The sequence below is a fragment of the Cheilinus undulatus genome, linkage group 13, assembly GCF_018320785.1.
Source record: "Cheilinus undulatus linkage group 13, ASM1832078v1, whole genome shotgun sequence".
Classification (NCBI taxonomy): Eukaryota; Metazoa; Chordata; class Actinopteri; order Labriformes; family Labridae; genus Cheilinus; species Cheilinus undulatus.
Genome location: NC_054877.1, coordinates 49,271,621 through 49,289,416, shown reverse-complemented (window position 1 = coordinate 49,289,416; position 17,796 = coordinate 49,271,621). Strand labels below are relative to the sequence as shown.

Here is a 17,796-nt window from a genome sequence, read left to right as displayed (position 1 = left end):
GACATTCAACACAAATACCAGGAGTGAAGGAATTAAAGCATGTTAAGATCAGAGGTAGTAGTAATAATAATAGTCACAATAATAACTGCAATAACTCTAGCAATAATGACAACAGAGATAAAAAAGGTAGAAAGACGATGAAGGAGGAAGAAGAAATCACATAAAAGCAAGTCTATAAAAATGAGTTTGAAGAAGTGACTCAGAAGAAGAGACTGTTTCTGCACACCTGATCTCCTCAGGTAGGTCCTCCTCCAGCTGGTTTTCATCACTACCTCTTACTTTTCCAGCCTTCTGTCGCCCTGTCCCTACTTTTTTGAGATGTGTTGCTGCCATCAAATTCAAAATGAGCTCATATTTTTCCTGAAATGTTAAAATCTCAGTTTAATACCTGATCTGCTGTGTCTGTTCTGTTGTGAATCAGATCTGTGTTTGACGATCATTCACTCGTCTCTCTGCTTCTTCTCCTCTCCTCTGACTCTCAACTTTTCACTGAGGTCAAGGAAACATGGAGAGGAAACCACTGAGGGACTCATTTCTCAGACGGACCCTCTCTCTCTCTTCCTGTTCTGAAGGAAGCCCCCCCCCCAGTTCACTAGAGAAAAACCAGGAAACTGGTGGTTAGTTCTGCTCAGTCAGAAGAGACACGGAGAGACAAACCTACAGGATAAAACCTGCCTGAAAGAAGACAGAACCCAGGACACTGGTTATACTGGTTATACTGGTTATACTGGGAATACCACCACTTTAACCAGGTATGAATCCACAAACTGAAGGAGAGTTTAAAGAATCAAAGTGAAAGTAACTGTAGGGGAAGTGAGTAGAGTGGCCGCATGTTTGACTTTAGGCCTGTCAGTCTGAATGTGAATGCCTTGTCCCAGCTTTTCTGTCTTCCTTTGGAGGCAGAAAGATGGAAATGAAAAATATCCTCATTATTGCAACAATCCGATCATTAAATCAATGATGATTTTACTAAGAACTGTCTTTATCATGAGACTAAGTGGGGCTAAATGTCAAAGCCTTTCTATGTGTCATGATTGCAGTAATATGAATAAATATAATAACATATAATATATATAAATAAAGTAACTGTAATTGTAATATCCTTAGTTATTCTAAGATACTTTTGAGGATTGTTCAGTGAGAATGTTTGGGCCGTAGTGGGGGGTCTCAGATCAGAGTCTGCTTAGGGTCTTTGGCCAGGGCTGGTCCTGGATCCAACTGTCCTTCAGTGAGTGGAGGATCTCAGAACCACTGTATCATACCATCCAGGGTTGGGGGATGGGGGGATTCTGATATCCTCCCTCTGATGATAAATTTTCCATCCCCGGTGGGGATACATTTGAACCCTGCCTCTGCTCCGACTGAACGCTGGGCCATGGGCACGCTTACGCACCGCTGGCGCACCCGCATTTGCCCATCGCAGCGCAGTGGCGTGGGGATATGACGCACGTGAAATTATACATACTAACTTATTACAGCTCTTCCTGCTTGGTACAGTCTGCTTCTTTAAGTACAATGAGTAGCTGACAGACAAGTCAATCAATCAGCACTCTCAGCCTCATCCAATCCCCGCCTCCTGTGTCGACTCTGAGCCAATGGCAGCCCGGTGTACTGACTCAAACTCACCGGGCGGTAGTCTGCAAAGCTGTAACAGCAGCGTGTCCAAACACCCAAAGTTATCTACATGCGAGCACAAAAAGGACATTACTACAGGAGCAAGGACTTCTGGAGCGAGGAGAGAAGTTTCTGAGATTTATATCAACAGTGAATGTTTGTGGGAATCCTGATGCTCAAACGCCGCAGCTGCAGCTGCTAACTAGTGATCGGACAGGTGCCGCTTTTAAACCCATGTTCTGATCGAACAGAAATCTGATCTGAAACTCAGCGAGAAGAAACATCACCGATCAGAAGCTAACCCTTTCATAAACCACCATCCAGTCCAGTGAAGTCTTGAGCTGGTAAAATGAAACGCTGCATGAAAACCCGATTTTTGACCCTAAACGGCTGCAGCAGCAAAATCATACCTGCTCCACAAGAGCGAAGACTGGCATCCTTCAAACTGATTTAAAAACCACCATTTAACAGTTTAATGGACCTAAAGAGACACAACGGACTTCACAGGAACTGTACAGAGGACTTCCTGGTGAGGGTGTGTAAGCTGAGTGACCGTGTAAAGGTAGGTCATTTCACCTGTGACCGCCTCTGATCAAACTAGCCTGATGTCCTACAGTGATGCTCCTATGGCAGAGAGCTGCTGTCGGTGTTCTCCATACCTGCTGTACAGTTTTAAATGAGGTTATCAGCAGACAGTTGGACTCGAGTCGCTAATTTGATGACTTGCAACTTGCAACTGACTTGGACTTGGGAGGTAAAAACTTGAGACTCGACTCAGACTTGGGAGACAATGACTCCAGACTCGACTCAACTTGAGAAAACATGAGTCGGAAAAATTGTAGCATGTTTTTTTTCATTGTATGTTTTCTGTGTCTGTGTGCACGCCACGCGCTCTAGCAGGTTACGCCAGGCTCCTTTTTTCATGTGAGCGAGAAGCACTGGCAGGCTGGCAGCACGCATGCGCTGTGATTGTAACATGTCATGCTCAGGCATTGTATGAAGAGCCAGACAAGAGACATACGAAGCTCTTAACTCTTAGGTTCACTTTATTAACGCTCCGTTGACAGTACACTCGGTCCGTCTACTATTATTGTCCCACACCCGGTAGGCGGTTTGAGGGGGGATGAGGGGGGGTGGCATCCCCCTTATTAACCTGCCATCCCCTCTCTGTCAGGGCAGCGCAGGGATGCTTATTTGAGTATGTCCCCCCCCCCCCCCTCTCTCTCTCTCTCTCTCTCTCTCTCTCTCTCTCTCTCTCTTTCTCTCTCTCTCTCTCTCTCTCTCTCTCTCTCTCTCTCTCTCTCTCTCTCTCTCTCTCTTTCTCTCTCTCTCCTTCTCTCTCTCTCTCTCTCTCCCTTTCTCTCTCTCTCTCTCTCTCTCTCTCTTTCTCTCTCTCTCTTTCTCTCTCTCTCTCTCTCTCTCTCTCTCTCTCTCCTTCTCTCTCTCTCTCTCTCTCTCTCTCTCTCTCTCTCTCTTTCTCTCTCTCTCACGCTCACTGGGAGCCCAGCAGGACGTTTAGAAGAAAGGAGTTTTCTTTTCCTCGTTCACACAGCGCTTAGTGTAGAGATAGAGCCCTGCATCAGACTGCTAACACCCTACCTGCCCATCCCCCTGATTTCCTGATCATTAACACCTGCTGGTGCGTGTGTGTCATCTCTCCCTCCCACCTGCAACATGCGTGTCCAAATTGTAAGTTCCCCTAGAGCACCAAAATGGCTAACCAGCCCTGGGTATGGCAAATGTCTGCATTTCTACAAACTATTACCAATGGTGGGGAACAACGGTGAGGGACTTGACTTGACATAACCTGTGACTCAACTTGACTTGACTTGCCCACAACAGGAAAAACTTGGGACTTGCTTGAGACTTGGACCAAATGACTTGACACTCGCTTGGGACTCGGATCGGAGGGACTTGGGCAATAGTCTGGTTATTAGCGTTATTGTGCAAAGCTGTTATTTTTCTATGTTCTCAGTACATGCAGTTGCTATAGGTCTGCATGTTAACTCAATGCGACTATAAAACTGTTGACAGTTCCAGAATCTTTGTGTTGCAAAAACCTGTTTGCATTTTGCTTTGGACGTGCTGTCATATTGTGTGTGTGTGTGTGTGTGTATGAGAGAGAGAGGCAGGCCATGCGTGCATTATGCAGTAAACAGGAGGACCAATACCATAACCATCATCTGAAACCCATGAACCTTCTGCTGTTGTCTGTGTTATCATAATTTCAGATACACTTGGTGAACCATCGATATGCAAAAATCAGAGTCTTTGGAATTTATCCGGCGACATCCTGGTCTATGTAAATTTTTGAATTTATAATTTATTTCAGTGTTGAGCAAAATAGATTGTCAATAGCTTATAATGACCAGACAACTTATTTACAGCCATGGTTCCAACAGATGTGGCTCTGATAAGTTCAGAGTTTATAACAAAGAGAGCAGTGATGATCCACGCCGCTGACCAACTGATCCATGCACACTTAGCGCATGTTAGAGTCCTGTATAGCCTCGAGAATCAGTCTGTAAAAACACAGAAGTCCACAGTGCTGTTTGCACTTTTCACTGACTACTGAGAAATGCTGTTAGGACAGATGATCAGCTGATTTTTAGGTCATTTTTTCAGTCATTTTCTGTGCGCAGCGCTGTTTGTCTCTCTCTCTTCCACCGGCTTGGCCGGGGAGGAGGAGCTGACTTATCATGCCATCGAATATAAAAAAATGTACACAAGATGTTATAACATCGTTATTTGGTTAACCCGGTTATTATTATATGGTTATATAGTTTTGTATCCTCACAAACTACGCACTGCCCTCACAAAAAACAGGTGATAATAGGCTTGAAGGCTCACAGTGTATGCCTGGCTATTGATTAAAGGCCAGTTTTAAGATAAGGGTTTTTTTAATTTTTATTTTTTTTAAATGCCCCCCCCCCTCTGGTTTTCAACAATTCGCACCCTGATCCCATCAGTATCATGGACCAAAGTGTACAGTAGTGGGGAATACACTAGGGCTTGGCAATTCATCAGAATGTAGATTCAACCACAGTATGACCTACTGCAACCTTCAAACCTCAGAGGAGGAATATTTCTATCCTAAATGTCTTCAAACACCAGTTTAATACATTTTTAGAGGCACAGCTGTTTTCTCTTCACATCATTAAAACATTCAAGCGCCAAGATTTTCTAGAATAACTGACAAACTTCCTACTTTGCTTGTTTTTGAATTTTTATCTTCAAAATAAATCCATAAAATCATCACTGCCTTCATTACAATTCAGATCAAATTAGCAATAAAGGAGAAAATAATCACAATCAGACATTTTTGTTAGATTGATTTGAATTTTGGGGAAAATTTGCCCAGAAATTTTTAGATATTTTTGCGGAAATTTGATGAATTTATGTTGAGATTTTTAGGAATGTGATTTGAATTTCTTTGGAAATTTGTTCAGAAAATTGTAGGTATTTTAGGGAAATTTTTAACATTTTTTTTAATTTTGGGGAACTGGATTCAAATTTCTGGGGGAATTAGGTTTGAAACTTTTAGATAATTTCATGAAAATTTGAGAAATGTCTTTGTAATTTTTTAAGAAGTTGATTGGAATTTTTTGGGCGGGGGTGGCTTTGATTTTTTTTTTTAGAATATTTTATTAACATTTGAGGAATTTATTTGTACATTTTTGGGAATTTTATTTTATTTTTTGAGTGGGCGGCACTTTTATAATTCTTATTTATTATTTTAGAAATTGTAAACATTTATTCTCAGATTTTGGGTGATTTGATGTAAATTTCTGGGGGAAATATCTTTGTGTGTTAAAAATAGAATGGTTTCTAAGATAAGGAACCTGAAGAATAATCACATGTTAAATTGTAATCAGATTATTTTCCCAGATGGTCCAGCCCTAGAATACACCAGAGATTTGTTGTGATTATTCTTGCTTGTGTCTTCTTTTTTGATGCTGTGGAAATGGACACCCTAATGGTGACTGACTTCCTGTTTCTCTGTTTTATCTTCAGCTCCACTCTGAGACAAAATGGCGTCCAAGTTAGAGGAGGATCTGAGCTGTCCGGTCTGCCTGGACATCTTCAAAGATCCCGTCATCCTGTCCTGCTGCCACAGCTTCTGTAGAGCGTGTGTGGAGAACTGCTGGAAGAAGAAGGAGGACAAGGAGTGTCCTGTTTGTAAGAGGAGACACTCAGAGGGAATAATGACGAACTTTGCTTTAAAGAATCTGTGTGAAACTTTTCTACAGGAGAGAGATCAGAGATCTTCAGAGGATCTCTGCAGTCTGCATCAGGAGAAACTCAAACTCTTCTGTCTGGACCATCAGGAGCCTGTGTGTCTCGTCTGCAGAGATTCAGAAAAACACTCCAACCACAGATTCAGACCCATCGATGAAGCTGCTCAACAACACAAGAAGAAACTTGAGGAAACTCTGCAGCCCTTAAAGGAGAAGTTAACAGTTTGTGAAAAAGCTAAAGTGAAGTTTGATCAAACTCTGGACCACATGGAGGTCCAGGCCCGACACACAGAGAGGCAGATTAAGGAGCAGTTTAAGAAGCTTCACCAGTTTCTAGCAGAGGAAGAGGAGGCCAGGCTGCGTGCACTGAGGGAGGAAGAGGAGCAGAAGAGACAGAGGATGAAGGAGCAGATGGAGGCTCTGAGAGCACAGATAGCAGATCTTTCACACACAGTCAGAGCCACAGAGGACCAGCTGACGGCCCAAGACGTCTCCTTCCTGAAAAACTACAAGGCTGCAGTGGAAAGAGTCCAGCAGCGCCCCCTGCTGGAGGATCCACAGCTGCCCTCAGGAGCTCTGATAGACCAGGCCAAACACCTGGGCAACCTGGGCTTCAACATCTGGACCAAGATGAAGGACCTGGTCTCCTATACGCCCGTCATTCTGGACCCAAACACTGCTCATACAGACCTCATCCTGTCTGATGATCTGACCGCTGTGAGAGGAGGAAAGAGACAGCAGCTTCCTGATAATCCAGAGAGGTTTGATCATTACTGGTCCGTCCTGGGCTCTGAGGGCTTTAACTCAGGGACTCACAGCTGGGACGTCCAGGTTGGAGACAGTAAAGGCTGGTTAGTGGGAGTGTTAGCAGAGTCTGGACAGAGGAAGGGAAAGAAAGAGTCTGGAATATGTGGAATAGTGTTAGATGATGGTAAATACACAGCAGGCTCATCATTACATGGAAGAACTTTTCTCTCAGTGAAGAATCCTCCAAAGAGGATCAGAGTGAATCTGGACTGTAACAGAGGAGAGCTGAGGTTCTCTGACCCTGATACTAACACACACATCTATACCTTTAAACACACTTTTACTGAGACCATGTTTCCACTCATTTATACTGTGCAGAATATAAAGGTTTTACCAGAGAAGATCTCTGTGACTGTGGAACCAAACTAGAACCTGATGATGAAGATCTCTGTGACTGTGGAACCAAACTAAAACCTGATGATGAAGATCTCTGTGACTGTGGAACCAAACTAAAACCTGATGATGAAGATCTCTGTGACTGTGGAACCAAACTCAAACCTGATGATGAAGAACATCAGTCAGGTTATTTCCAGATGTTCTGGTTTTAATCTCAGCCTGTGAGGAAGGTCACTGTGTTGTCCTGATGTGGCTGCTTGTCGTTAACACAGAGCTGAGATCAACAGAACCAAAAATCATCAGATCTAATCTAAAAGAACTTCCTGTCATTTTTCTCTGTTTGCTTTAAAGCTGAAAATAAAACAGAGAAGAAGCTTTGACTGTTCAACAAATCACATTTATTCCTTTCATGTCATTTTCTTCTGCTTTTTATTTGCTGACTTACTCTCTGTTTAACTTGAACCTTTAAATATGAATCAGTCTGAATGGACAGCTTTGAATAAAGTGACTTCTTTCATTTAAAGGATCAGAGAAATAATTGTTTTTATTCATACAGTTGGTTTGTAGTTTACATCTTTTAGTCTGACTTATTAACGTGTCTTTAATCTTCTGTTTTCTATATAAATGCAGTCTAATTATTATCAGGATATTTTGAGTCTGTTAAAGTCTTTTATATTTACTCAGGTGTCTCTGTTAAATGCTGTGTAAACTTGTCTAAATTCTCTTTTCTGTGCTTTGTTAAACATTTATACTTTCAGTTATTCTGACAGTAAAAATCTTCATTGGGGTTTAGCAGCTTTGTGATCTCCAGGAAAATCAAACCCATAAAAGCATCTGTCCCTGAGTTTCTTTATCAAAGTCTGCTCATCATTAGTCCTTCAGACAGAAACAAGCACTAAAGAAAAACTCTGACATCACATCATTCTTCTTACTTTGAGTTTGAAATAAAGATTATTCATATTATTCATATCATTATTAAGGTAATTTACTGAAACAGAACCATTATTATGAGTGTCCAGCTCTGACTTTTTAAATGACACACACTTTATGTAAAGGAAATATCATGTTCAAATGTGCATTATTAGACTGAACATGGCCTAACATCAGAGCTTATTTGGAAGTGGACGTTTTTGTCCTTAAGGGCTTTAAAGGGTAGTAAATTTCAAATCAGATGCTACAAAAAAACTAAAAATGCATTAAAGTCAATATTTTGGATAGTCATTGACATGTCCAAGCTGGATGTAGAAATAACACCCCAGCCATCCAACATTTGCTTTTAGGAAGATTTCACAGTTTTTCACTTTTTTTCTTAAAAAAACAACATTGACTTGAAGTAATCAAACTGGCATTTAAAGGGTTAAAATCCTCAAAATGATTGAATGTTTGGTAGTTATGAGCACAGCTGAAGCTGTTTCAGAGATTTATGCAAAAAAAAAAAAGCAGTTAGCAGTTTTTTGGAAGTGTACATTTTTGTCCTTAAGGGCTTTAAAGGGCAGTAAATTAAAGTGATGCTTGAGGGTTAAGGCTCTGGTTTGAAGCATTTGTATTTTCTTTATCACTGGATCATTCACAAAAACTATTCCCTTTAGTTTCACTCTCCTTTTAACAAGCAGATAAAATAAAAACAGGTAAATAAACTAAAGTCTCCTTGTTAAACAGCTTCTTTTACGTCTTTCTTACATTTTTATACTTCTTGTTTCTTATATTCTTGTTTTTAGGTAAACACTAAAGCAGAAGTTCTTCTCACACAAATTAAACATTATAAATATATCCATAAAACAGGTCAAAAACACTCTCTTTCTGTCTTCTTGCATATCTTAGCGGCATGTTTCACACACACAAACGCACTGAAGTGTACCAACACTGACCTCTAGGGGCGCTATGTCCACAACAGATAGAACAAAGCTAACTAGCTTAAAACACTCAACTTACAGTTGGAAAATGTCAATAACTCCACCAAAACACTTCAACTTTAGCTGAAAATACTTCAGAATGAAACACAACATCTTTACAAACGTTTTTCAAGGAGAAACACAAAGAAATATTCAGTTATTACCTGAGAAATGATCATATGAATGAAGATGCTTCCATTCAGGCAGCTTCAGCAAGAATGAGGCATCATGGCCGACAGCTCCCCCTTCAGACCCAAGCAGGCATGACTAATCAATCACAGGCAGCATTTCTCAGACAGGCTTAGCAGGTAGATCACAGATAAACCACTCTAGACAGGAAAATCCTCACAGTTAGAGTACTTTCAACCCAATAACTGTTTTTAAAGCTTTTAAAACCCTTTTAAAGGATTCTGTTTTTAACACTTAAGTCTTTTTAACCATTTTTAACCCTACATGAATTTAACAATTGATTTTATGACCCTTTTAACAATGAAATACCATTTCTGTGTCACTACCACTGTTTTTAATCACTATTAGTGGATTTTAAACTGACTGTATTTAAAATACAATTCAACCAAAGCAGACATGATCCAGTAAAGCCTGAAATCCTCTTCTGTAAACTGGAACACTGTGGGATCAGAGGAGTAGTCTCATGTTGTGTTCACACCAAGCGTGAACGATCGCTTAATTCACGTGAATTGTACAAGCAAATAGAGCGAGTTCACTCGCTTCATATTTTCTAATGCACGCGAATAAACTCGCCCCATTCGCGCGTACTCGCTGCCCTAAAAGCCGCTTCATCCAGCATCACCAGTTGTGAACAACATGGCTGAGCTTGACTACACTGAGAGGATTGCTGCGCTGTATCTGCTTTGGAAAGCCCAAAACCGACGGAGGCGCTGCCGTGTCTGGGTCCATCACATCCTTCAGAGGGGGACACAGCTCGGAGAATTCAACCACCTTCTCCAGGAGCTCCGTCTGGATGACGGCCATTTCCAGCACTACTTCAGGCTAACCCACACCCAGTTTGACAAGCTGCTAGCTAGGATCGGTGCTAGGATATCCCTCCAGGATACCAACTACAGGCGCTCTATCCCAGCTGCAGAGCGCCTGTCCTTCTGTCTCCAGTAAGGGAATCAAAAATAATCACGGTGAAGTAGCAAAGAATATAAATATTACCTGCTGCATATAAGAACCTGCACACGTAGGCCCCAATGCAAGAATGTAATAAAACTACACATCAACGTTTCAGCAAGCTGCATTCAACCACTTATCATCACATTATTCACTTTTTCATGTTCATTTGTATTTCATAAAACTTGAAAAGCCCTTGAGCTGATTCCTACTGTTGTCCTGCCATTCAAATGGATATGACTGTATGAACTGTTTTATCAACCACAGTAAACAGAGGCAGGAAATCATCTCACCTAAACTGAGAGAAAACATGAAGTAAAAGGTAGATTTCACACACCATTAACAATTTACCACAGAACACATGAGGACACTTATTTGCACACATGAACATTAGTGATATCATAGTTGTACTATTATGTTTCATATTGTATGTTAACTATCATGTACAGTTTTTCTTGGCAACTCAGCCAAAGTAATCTTTTTTTAATGTTGTAGTTATCTTGCCACAGGTGACTCCTACAGGACCATCGCCAACAGCTTCCGGGTCAGCGTCTCCACTGTGTGCAAGATCATCCCAGATGTTGTCACCGCAATCTGGGACTGCCTCATGGAGGAGTACATGGCTGTGCCCTCCACAGAGGCATGGAGGCCGATTGCAGAGGGCTTTGAGGAGCGCTGGAATTTTCCTCTCTGCTGCGGAGCGCTGGACGGCAAGCATGTCGTTCTGGAAGCCCCCCCAACTCAGGATCCCAGTTCTACAACTACAAGGGAACATATTCCATAGTTCTCCTTGCAGGTGTGGATGCAAGGTATTGCTTCCAGGTGATTGATGTGGGGGGTATGGAAGAACTAGCGATGGTGGGGTTCTGGCCAACTCCACCTTTGGACGGGCACTGCATGCGGGCACCCTCCAACTGCCTGCTGACCAGCTGCTGCCAGGAGCGGACCCCCGACGACCCCAGCCGTTTGTCTTCATGGCTGATGAGGCCTTTCCTCTCCAGAGGAACCTCATGAGGCCATTCCTTGGGCATTCCCTTCCAGAGGAGAAAAGTGTCTTCAACTACCGGCTGTCCCAAGCTCGTCTGGTCGTGGAGAACACCTTTGGGATCCTCTCCTCCCAGTGGAGGATGTACAGGTGGGCTTTCATGGTCCATCCTGACGTAGCAGAGAAGTGTGTGAAGGCGAACTGCATTCTCCACAACTTCTTGCAGAGGTCAACAGCGTCTGCAGTGAAGGGGAACATGCCAGTTGGTGAGGTGGAGCCACTGCCAGGTCTGGGAAGGGTTGGAGCCAGCTACTCTGCCAGAGCAGCCATCCTGGTGAGGGAGACCTTCATGGCATACTTCTCAGCAGAGGGAGCTGTCCCATGGCAACCGACAATGTAGTGCACAAAGCAGCAAACCACAACTGCTCTTTTAAGAGCCAACCACAGCACTAAAGAGCAATCTCTGCATTCTTACCTTTCATATCAGCACCAAAAGAAATTGAGTTGTGTATGTATGTTGTGTATTTTCATTGTTTATTAGATGATGAAAACTAATAGAACAAAAGTAACTTTGCAATTTCATATTTTGTGTCTTGTTTTTAAGATACATTTCTCTAAGCACCGCAGAAAGGAAAAATGATATTTGGTATCCTATTATTTTGTGGTAATGTGCACAAATCCAGAAAAAGCTCATCTATAAATACAGTGGAGCATGACACCAATAACACAGTTTATCTATTGGGAAAATTTAGGTAAGGATTACAGGCTTCAGAATTGGCAATTATTAATTTAGTGACAGGTAGCTCTTTACTTAAGATCAAACTACTTTAATCTAGGTCTAATCAGACCAAAAACTATGTCAGGACTAGTGAATCTGTGAATGATTTTTAGGACTTTAGTGTCATACTTAATTTCTTGTATAATACCTTGGTAAGAGGTAAAAAAATAAAAATACAGCAATTAAAAATAGCTTCTGATTAATATCATTTATAATTATTACTAATTAATAATTGTTAGAATTAAAGTTAGTCCCAGATTTAGATTTACACTTTAAATGATCAGAGAAACCAGACACTGACCTCAGTGTTAATGTTAATGTCTGCTCCATGACATTAAGAAAAGCGCTTGAAATTACCTTCAGCGTATTTGAAATGAAGCGGAGCAGAGTGGCGCTCCAGGCACGCGCCGCTGCCAGTCCAGAGCGCCGGCTATGGAAATGCTCTGATAGACTAGAGAGGGAGCAAAGTGCTCCGCAGTTCGATTCGCCGGCGTTCTGCAGCGCGCACGCTTTATATGGAAATTTGGGGTAAGAAAGTCAAACTTTTTTAATTATTCAAGGAAATTTAATTTACAAAAAATATATATATTTACACAGACAAAGGAGCAGGGACAAACATCAAACCAAAATAAACTATTTACAACAGAAATAAGGAGCTTGCTTGGAGGAGGGAAATAGTGGAGAGAGGGATTAGAAGGAGAAGAGATAGAAGATTCAAGTCTGGTTCGTTCCCTGCAGAGATCGTTACCTCAGTTGAAAAACAAAAACTATTCAGTAGGTGCCAATGGTTCCAAATTGAGTGCAACAGTGCTATTTTCATAAATTAATTTATGGATTTGAAATTTAACAAATTCTTTCTTCTGAGGTGGCATTCTCTGCAGGGAAGGAAACAGACTTTTCAGGAACGTTTCATCCTCAGAGAGGAGAGGTGGAGCTGGAGGATGGGCTCTCAGGGCCTCCAGTAACATCTTCTCAACCTCCGTCGGCTGCTGTCTGGAGTGGCTCAGGGGTTTCCTCCTTTGGTTCACTGTATGTACTGGAAACAACATCTTTAGTGCTACTATTATTGTATGTTATTAGCAGAATACAATTAAAGAAATAGTAAAAGATAAGGTTGTGACATGAAAGGCAACAACTGCTCTATCAAAGATAAACATACATGCATCAATTACAATCAGAAATATCAACACTAAAGACAGCTTTAACCTATCAATTCCCTCCTTCATTAAAGTGCACAGACTGATCAATTTATTAAATAATCAGTACAATTTTGATTGTTGTAGCTCTGGTCATGTACATACCTCTGGGAACAGCAGCCAAAGTAGATGGGCCAGGTGCAGGGTCTTGAGGAGCAGAAGCAGTTTATCTTTTAATTTCCCCATAAAATGGCATAAAAACAACTAGTTTCCATCTCTAGCCTATGAAGACCTTTTTCCCTAAACCTATCCCATGTTGAGTGTGCTGTCAACAAACCTTCCACCTCATCTGCTGGCCCTGAAGCTGCTGCTGTTTCTGCTGCTGAGCCCTGATCTTCCTGGAAGTACTCTGTACCCCCCCCCCCCCCAATGTTACTGTTATCTCCCTCGGGGAAACGAAGGGGTCAAGGAACGACAATATCGCAGGGTACTTCCATCTTTTAGATGGCCCTGCACCTGACCCACTCCTCTCTGTCTCTTTTCTCCTCTCCTTCAAACAGGTGTCCCTCAGGCTCTTCCATTTCCTTCGGCATATCTCATCTGAACAAAAACATGTGAACGTAATGAAATGAAGGACAAATTAGCTTGACTGACGGGGTTATGCTAACTCGCGCAGTGCTAACCATTGTGCCATCTTGGTGATAGATGGCTGAAAACAAGGGATACATAAATGTTTTCACAACTTACCAGGCAATCCGAGCTGCTCACTCACTCTCCTCCAAGCTCCTTTTTATTCCTGTTCTGGTAGAAAAGGCACATTGTGTTGTATAGCTCCAGGAAGTTGCAGATGGTGACAACAAGTTTCTCCTCCATTTTCAGGTTGAATGAGCCGCTTCCTCCCAGGCCAGTCCTCCTTCGGAGGTCTCCGGTCTCCGGTGACATCACCGAAGGATCTCCTGTCTGATTGGCCATTACAGCATGTATGATTCGCTGGAGTTCAGATTTTTCAACTCTCTCGAATACGTGATGAAGTGAACGGTGCGTTGAACGCGTCGCGAATTCGCATCATTCGCGAAAAAAAGGGGCCGAATTCACATGAATACGCGCTGATAATCACCTGATTCGCACCACCCAAGGCGAACTGGCGTCTACCGGCGTCTTTACATTGACTTTACATGTAATTCACTTGCCCAAATAAATTTACTCGCGCTTCATGTGAACACAACATAAGAAGTTCCAGGCAGCTACCTGTGAGGCAGCACCCAGGGACAAACAGTCTTTATCCTCCACTCCAATGATGACTGTCAAACGTCCAGTCTGTTGGTGTTTATTATTTTAGATGTTTCCCACTCTTACACAGTCAATTTTAATTGTCAACCTTGAGTTTTGTCTGTATATTTCTGTTGCCCTTATTTGTGGTATTTTTGCCACTTTCCACCATAAAGTCAGGATCATGACTCCAGTCCTCAGATCTGTACTCTGGACTCATGTGGACCAAAGGATAGATCTGTAACCAATGATTGTTATTCTATTGGACCTTGAACCTGATAAGCTGTAGGGATAATTCTCCACGCCCTGGACAAAGGTGGTTATTCTGCCTCACTGAGACCAGACGCACGCACTGAGACGGACACCTAGACCGCCGTCAGACTAAAACCACATAGCTGAAGGAGGGAATACTGGGAATACCTGGACTATAACCTGCTACTGGACTCAGGAACTAAAGGTGAGTTTGAAATATAAAAGAATATAAGGGACAGGAAGTTTCATGGACAGGGACTGACTTCCTGATTGTCTGCTAAAGCTCTAGTTTGACTCTGAGACAAAATGGCGTCCAAGTTAGAGGAGGATCTGAGCTGTCCGGTCTGCCTGGACATCTTCAAAGATCCCGTCATCCTGTCCTGCAGCCACAGCAGCTCTGTAGAGCGTGTGTGGAGAACTGCTGGAAGAAGAAGGAGGACAAGGAGTGTCCTGTTTGTAAGAGGAGACACTCAGAGGGGGAGATACCTCCAAACTTTACTTTAAAGAATCTGTGTGAGACTTTTCTACGGGAGAGAGATCAGAGATCTACAAAGCCACCAAAGATTTGCTGCAGTCTGCATCAGGAGAAACTCAAACTCTTCTGTCTGGACCATCAGGAGCCGGTGTGTGTCGTCTGCAGAGATTCAGAAAAACACTCCAACCACAGATTCAGACCCATCGATGAAACTGCAGAAGAACACAAGAAAAAACTTGAGGAAACTCTGCAGCTCTTAAAGGAGAAGTTAACGGTTTGTGAAAAAGTTCAAGTGGAGTTTGATCAAACTCTGGACCACATGGAGGTCCAGGCCCGACACACAGAGAGGCAGATTAAGGAGCAGTTTAAGAAGCTTCACCAGTTTCTAGCAGAGGAAGAGGAGGCCAGGCTGCGTGCACTGAGGGAGGAAGAGGAGCAGAAGAGACAGAGGATGAAGGAGCAGATGGAGGCTCTGAGAGCACAGATAGCAGATCTTTCACACACAGTCAGAGCCACAGAGGACCAGCTGACGGCCCAAGACGTCTCCTTCCTGAAAAACTACAAGGCTGCAGTGGAAAGAGTCCAGCAGCGCCCCCTGCTGGAGGATCCACAGCTGCCCTCAGGAGCTCTGATAGACCAGGCCAAACACCTGGGCAACCTGGGCTTCAACATCTGGACCAAGATGAAGGACCTGGTCTCCTACACGCCCGTCATTCTGGACCCAAACACTGCTCATCCATACCTCCTCCTGTCTGATGATCTGACCGCTGTGAGACGAGGAGAGGAGCAGCAGCTTCCTGATAATCCAGAGAGGTTTGATCGTTACTGCTTTGTCCTGGGCTCTGAGGGCTTTAACTCAGGGACTCACAGCTGGGACGTCCAGGTTGGAGACAGTAAAGGCTGGGTACTGGGAGTGTTAGCAGAGTCTGGACAGAGGAAGGGAGAGATAGAAGCTGGACTATGGGGAATTTGGTTATTTGATGGTAAATACACAGCAGGGTCACCACATGGATTCACTTTTCTCTCAGTGAAGAATCCTCCAAAGAGGATCAGAGTGAATCTGGACTGTAACAGAGGAGAGCTGAGGTTCTCTGACCCTGATACTAACACACACATCTTTACCGTTCAACACACTTTCACTGAGACCATGGAACCATTCATTAACATTTTAGATGAACATCCGCTGCCGATTTTACAAGAGAAGATCTCTGTGACTGTGGAACCAAACTAAAACCTGATGATGAAGATCTCTGTGACTGTGGAACCAAACTCAAACCTGATGATGAAGAACATCAGTCAGGTTATTTCCAGATGTTCTGGTTTTAATCTCAGCCTGTGAGGAAGGTCACTGTGTTGTCCTGATGTGGCTGCTTGTCGTTAACACAGAGCTGAGATCAGCAGAACCAAAAATCATCAGATCTAATCTAAAAGAACTTCCTGTCATTTTTCTCTGTTTGCTTTAAAGCTGAAAATAAAACAGAGAAGAAGCTTTGACTGTTCACCAAATCACATTTATTCCTTTCATGTCATTTTCTTCTGCTTTTTATTTGCTGACTTACTCTCTGTTTAACTTGAACCTTTAAATATGAATCAGTCTGAATGGACAGCTTTGAATAAAGTGACTTCTTTCATTTAAAGGATCAGAGAAATACTTGTCTTTATTAATACAGTTGCTTTAGTTCAGTTTTGTTCTCATGCTAACTTACAGACTAAGAACATGAGTTCCTACTGTGATCAACAGCATCCTGTGTTTTCAGATCTTTGAGTATTTGATGTCTTTGTTCATCAGAACAGCTTCCCTGAGCTCTTTTCCTCCAACCACTAAAGACAACCTTAGAGAACTTTCTGCTTTTAGGCTCTGTGTTCTTGGATGCTCAGCAGTAGTCATGTGACCAGGAGAACATAGGGTCGGGCTGATGCCATTTTCAGTCAGCTGAACATTTGTCAGCATTTGTCTCAGCTGATTCTTTAAATGAGTTAAACTAGACTCATGGATTTGACCAGTACAAACCAGTCTGATCCTGTTCAGACCAGTACAAACCAGTCTGATCCTGTTCAGACCAGTACAAACCAGTCTATTCCTGTGCAGACCAGTACAAACCAGTCTACTCCTGTTCAGACCAGTACAAACCAGTCTACACCTGTTCAGACCAGGACAAACCAGTCTGATCCTGTTCAGACCAGTACAAACCAGTCTGATCCTGTTCAGCTCAGACCAGTACAAACCAGTGTATTCCTGTGCAGACCAGTACAAACCAGTCTACTCCTGTTCAGACCAGGACCAACCAGTCTGATCCAGTTCAGACCAGTAAAAACCAGTCTACTCCTGTTCAGACCAGGACAAACCAGTCTGATCCAGTTCAGACCAGTAAAAACCAGTCTGATCCAGTTCAGACCAGTAAAAACCAGTCTACTCCTGTTCAGACCAGTACAAACCAGTCTACTCCTGTTCAGACCAGTACAAACCAGTCTACTCCTATTCAGACCAGTACAAACCAGTCTACTCCTATTCAGACCAGGACAAACCAGTCTATTCCTGTTCAGATCAGTACAAACCAGTGTAATCCAGCTCAGACCAGTACAAACCAGTGTAATCCAGCTCATACCAGAACAAACCAGTGTAATCCAGCTCAGACCAGAACAAACCAGTGTAATCCAGCTCAGACCAGAACAAACCAGTGTAATCCAGCTCAGACCAGAACAAACCAGTGTAATCCAGCTCAGACCAGAACAAACCAGTGTAATCCAGCTCAGACCAGAACAAACCAGTGTAATCCTGTGCAGACCAGTACAAACCAGTCTACTCCTGTTCAGACCAGTACAAACCAGTCTACTCCTATTCAGACCAGTACAAACCAGTCTAATCCTTTTCAAACCAGT

The 17,796-nt window shown here is 42.7% G+C and overlaps 1 protein-coding gene and 1 pseudogene across 1 annotated transcript; both read left to right on the top strand.

The window, feature by feature from the left end:
* Positions 1-606: 606 nt before the first annotated feature.
* Positions 607-8,049, top strand: LOC121519933 (nuclear factor 7, brain-like). The gene is made up of 2 exons (XM_041803052.1): positions 607-752; positions 5,629-8,049. The coding sequence occupies exon 2, from the start codon at positions 5,646-5,648 to the stop codon at positions 7,026-7,028; it is 1,383 nt and encodes a 460-aa protein (XP_041658986.1). The 5' UTR covers positions 607-752; positions 5,629-5,645; the 3' UTR covers positions 7,029-8,049.
* Positions 8,050-14,747: 6,698 nt separating this feature from the next.
* On the top strand, positions 14,748-16,477 carry LOC121519932 (annotated as a pseudogene).
* The last annotated feature ends 1,319 nt before the right edge of the window (positions 16,478-17,796 follow it).

What these genes read in the sequence shown, in the direction of transcription:
- LOC121519933 (XM_041803052.1), top strand. Translation starts at nt 5,646, where the DNA reads ATGGCGTCCAAGTTAGAGGAGGATCTGAGCTGTCCGGTCTGCCTGGAC.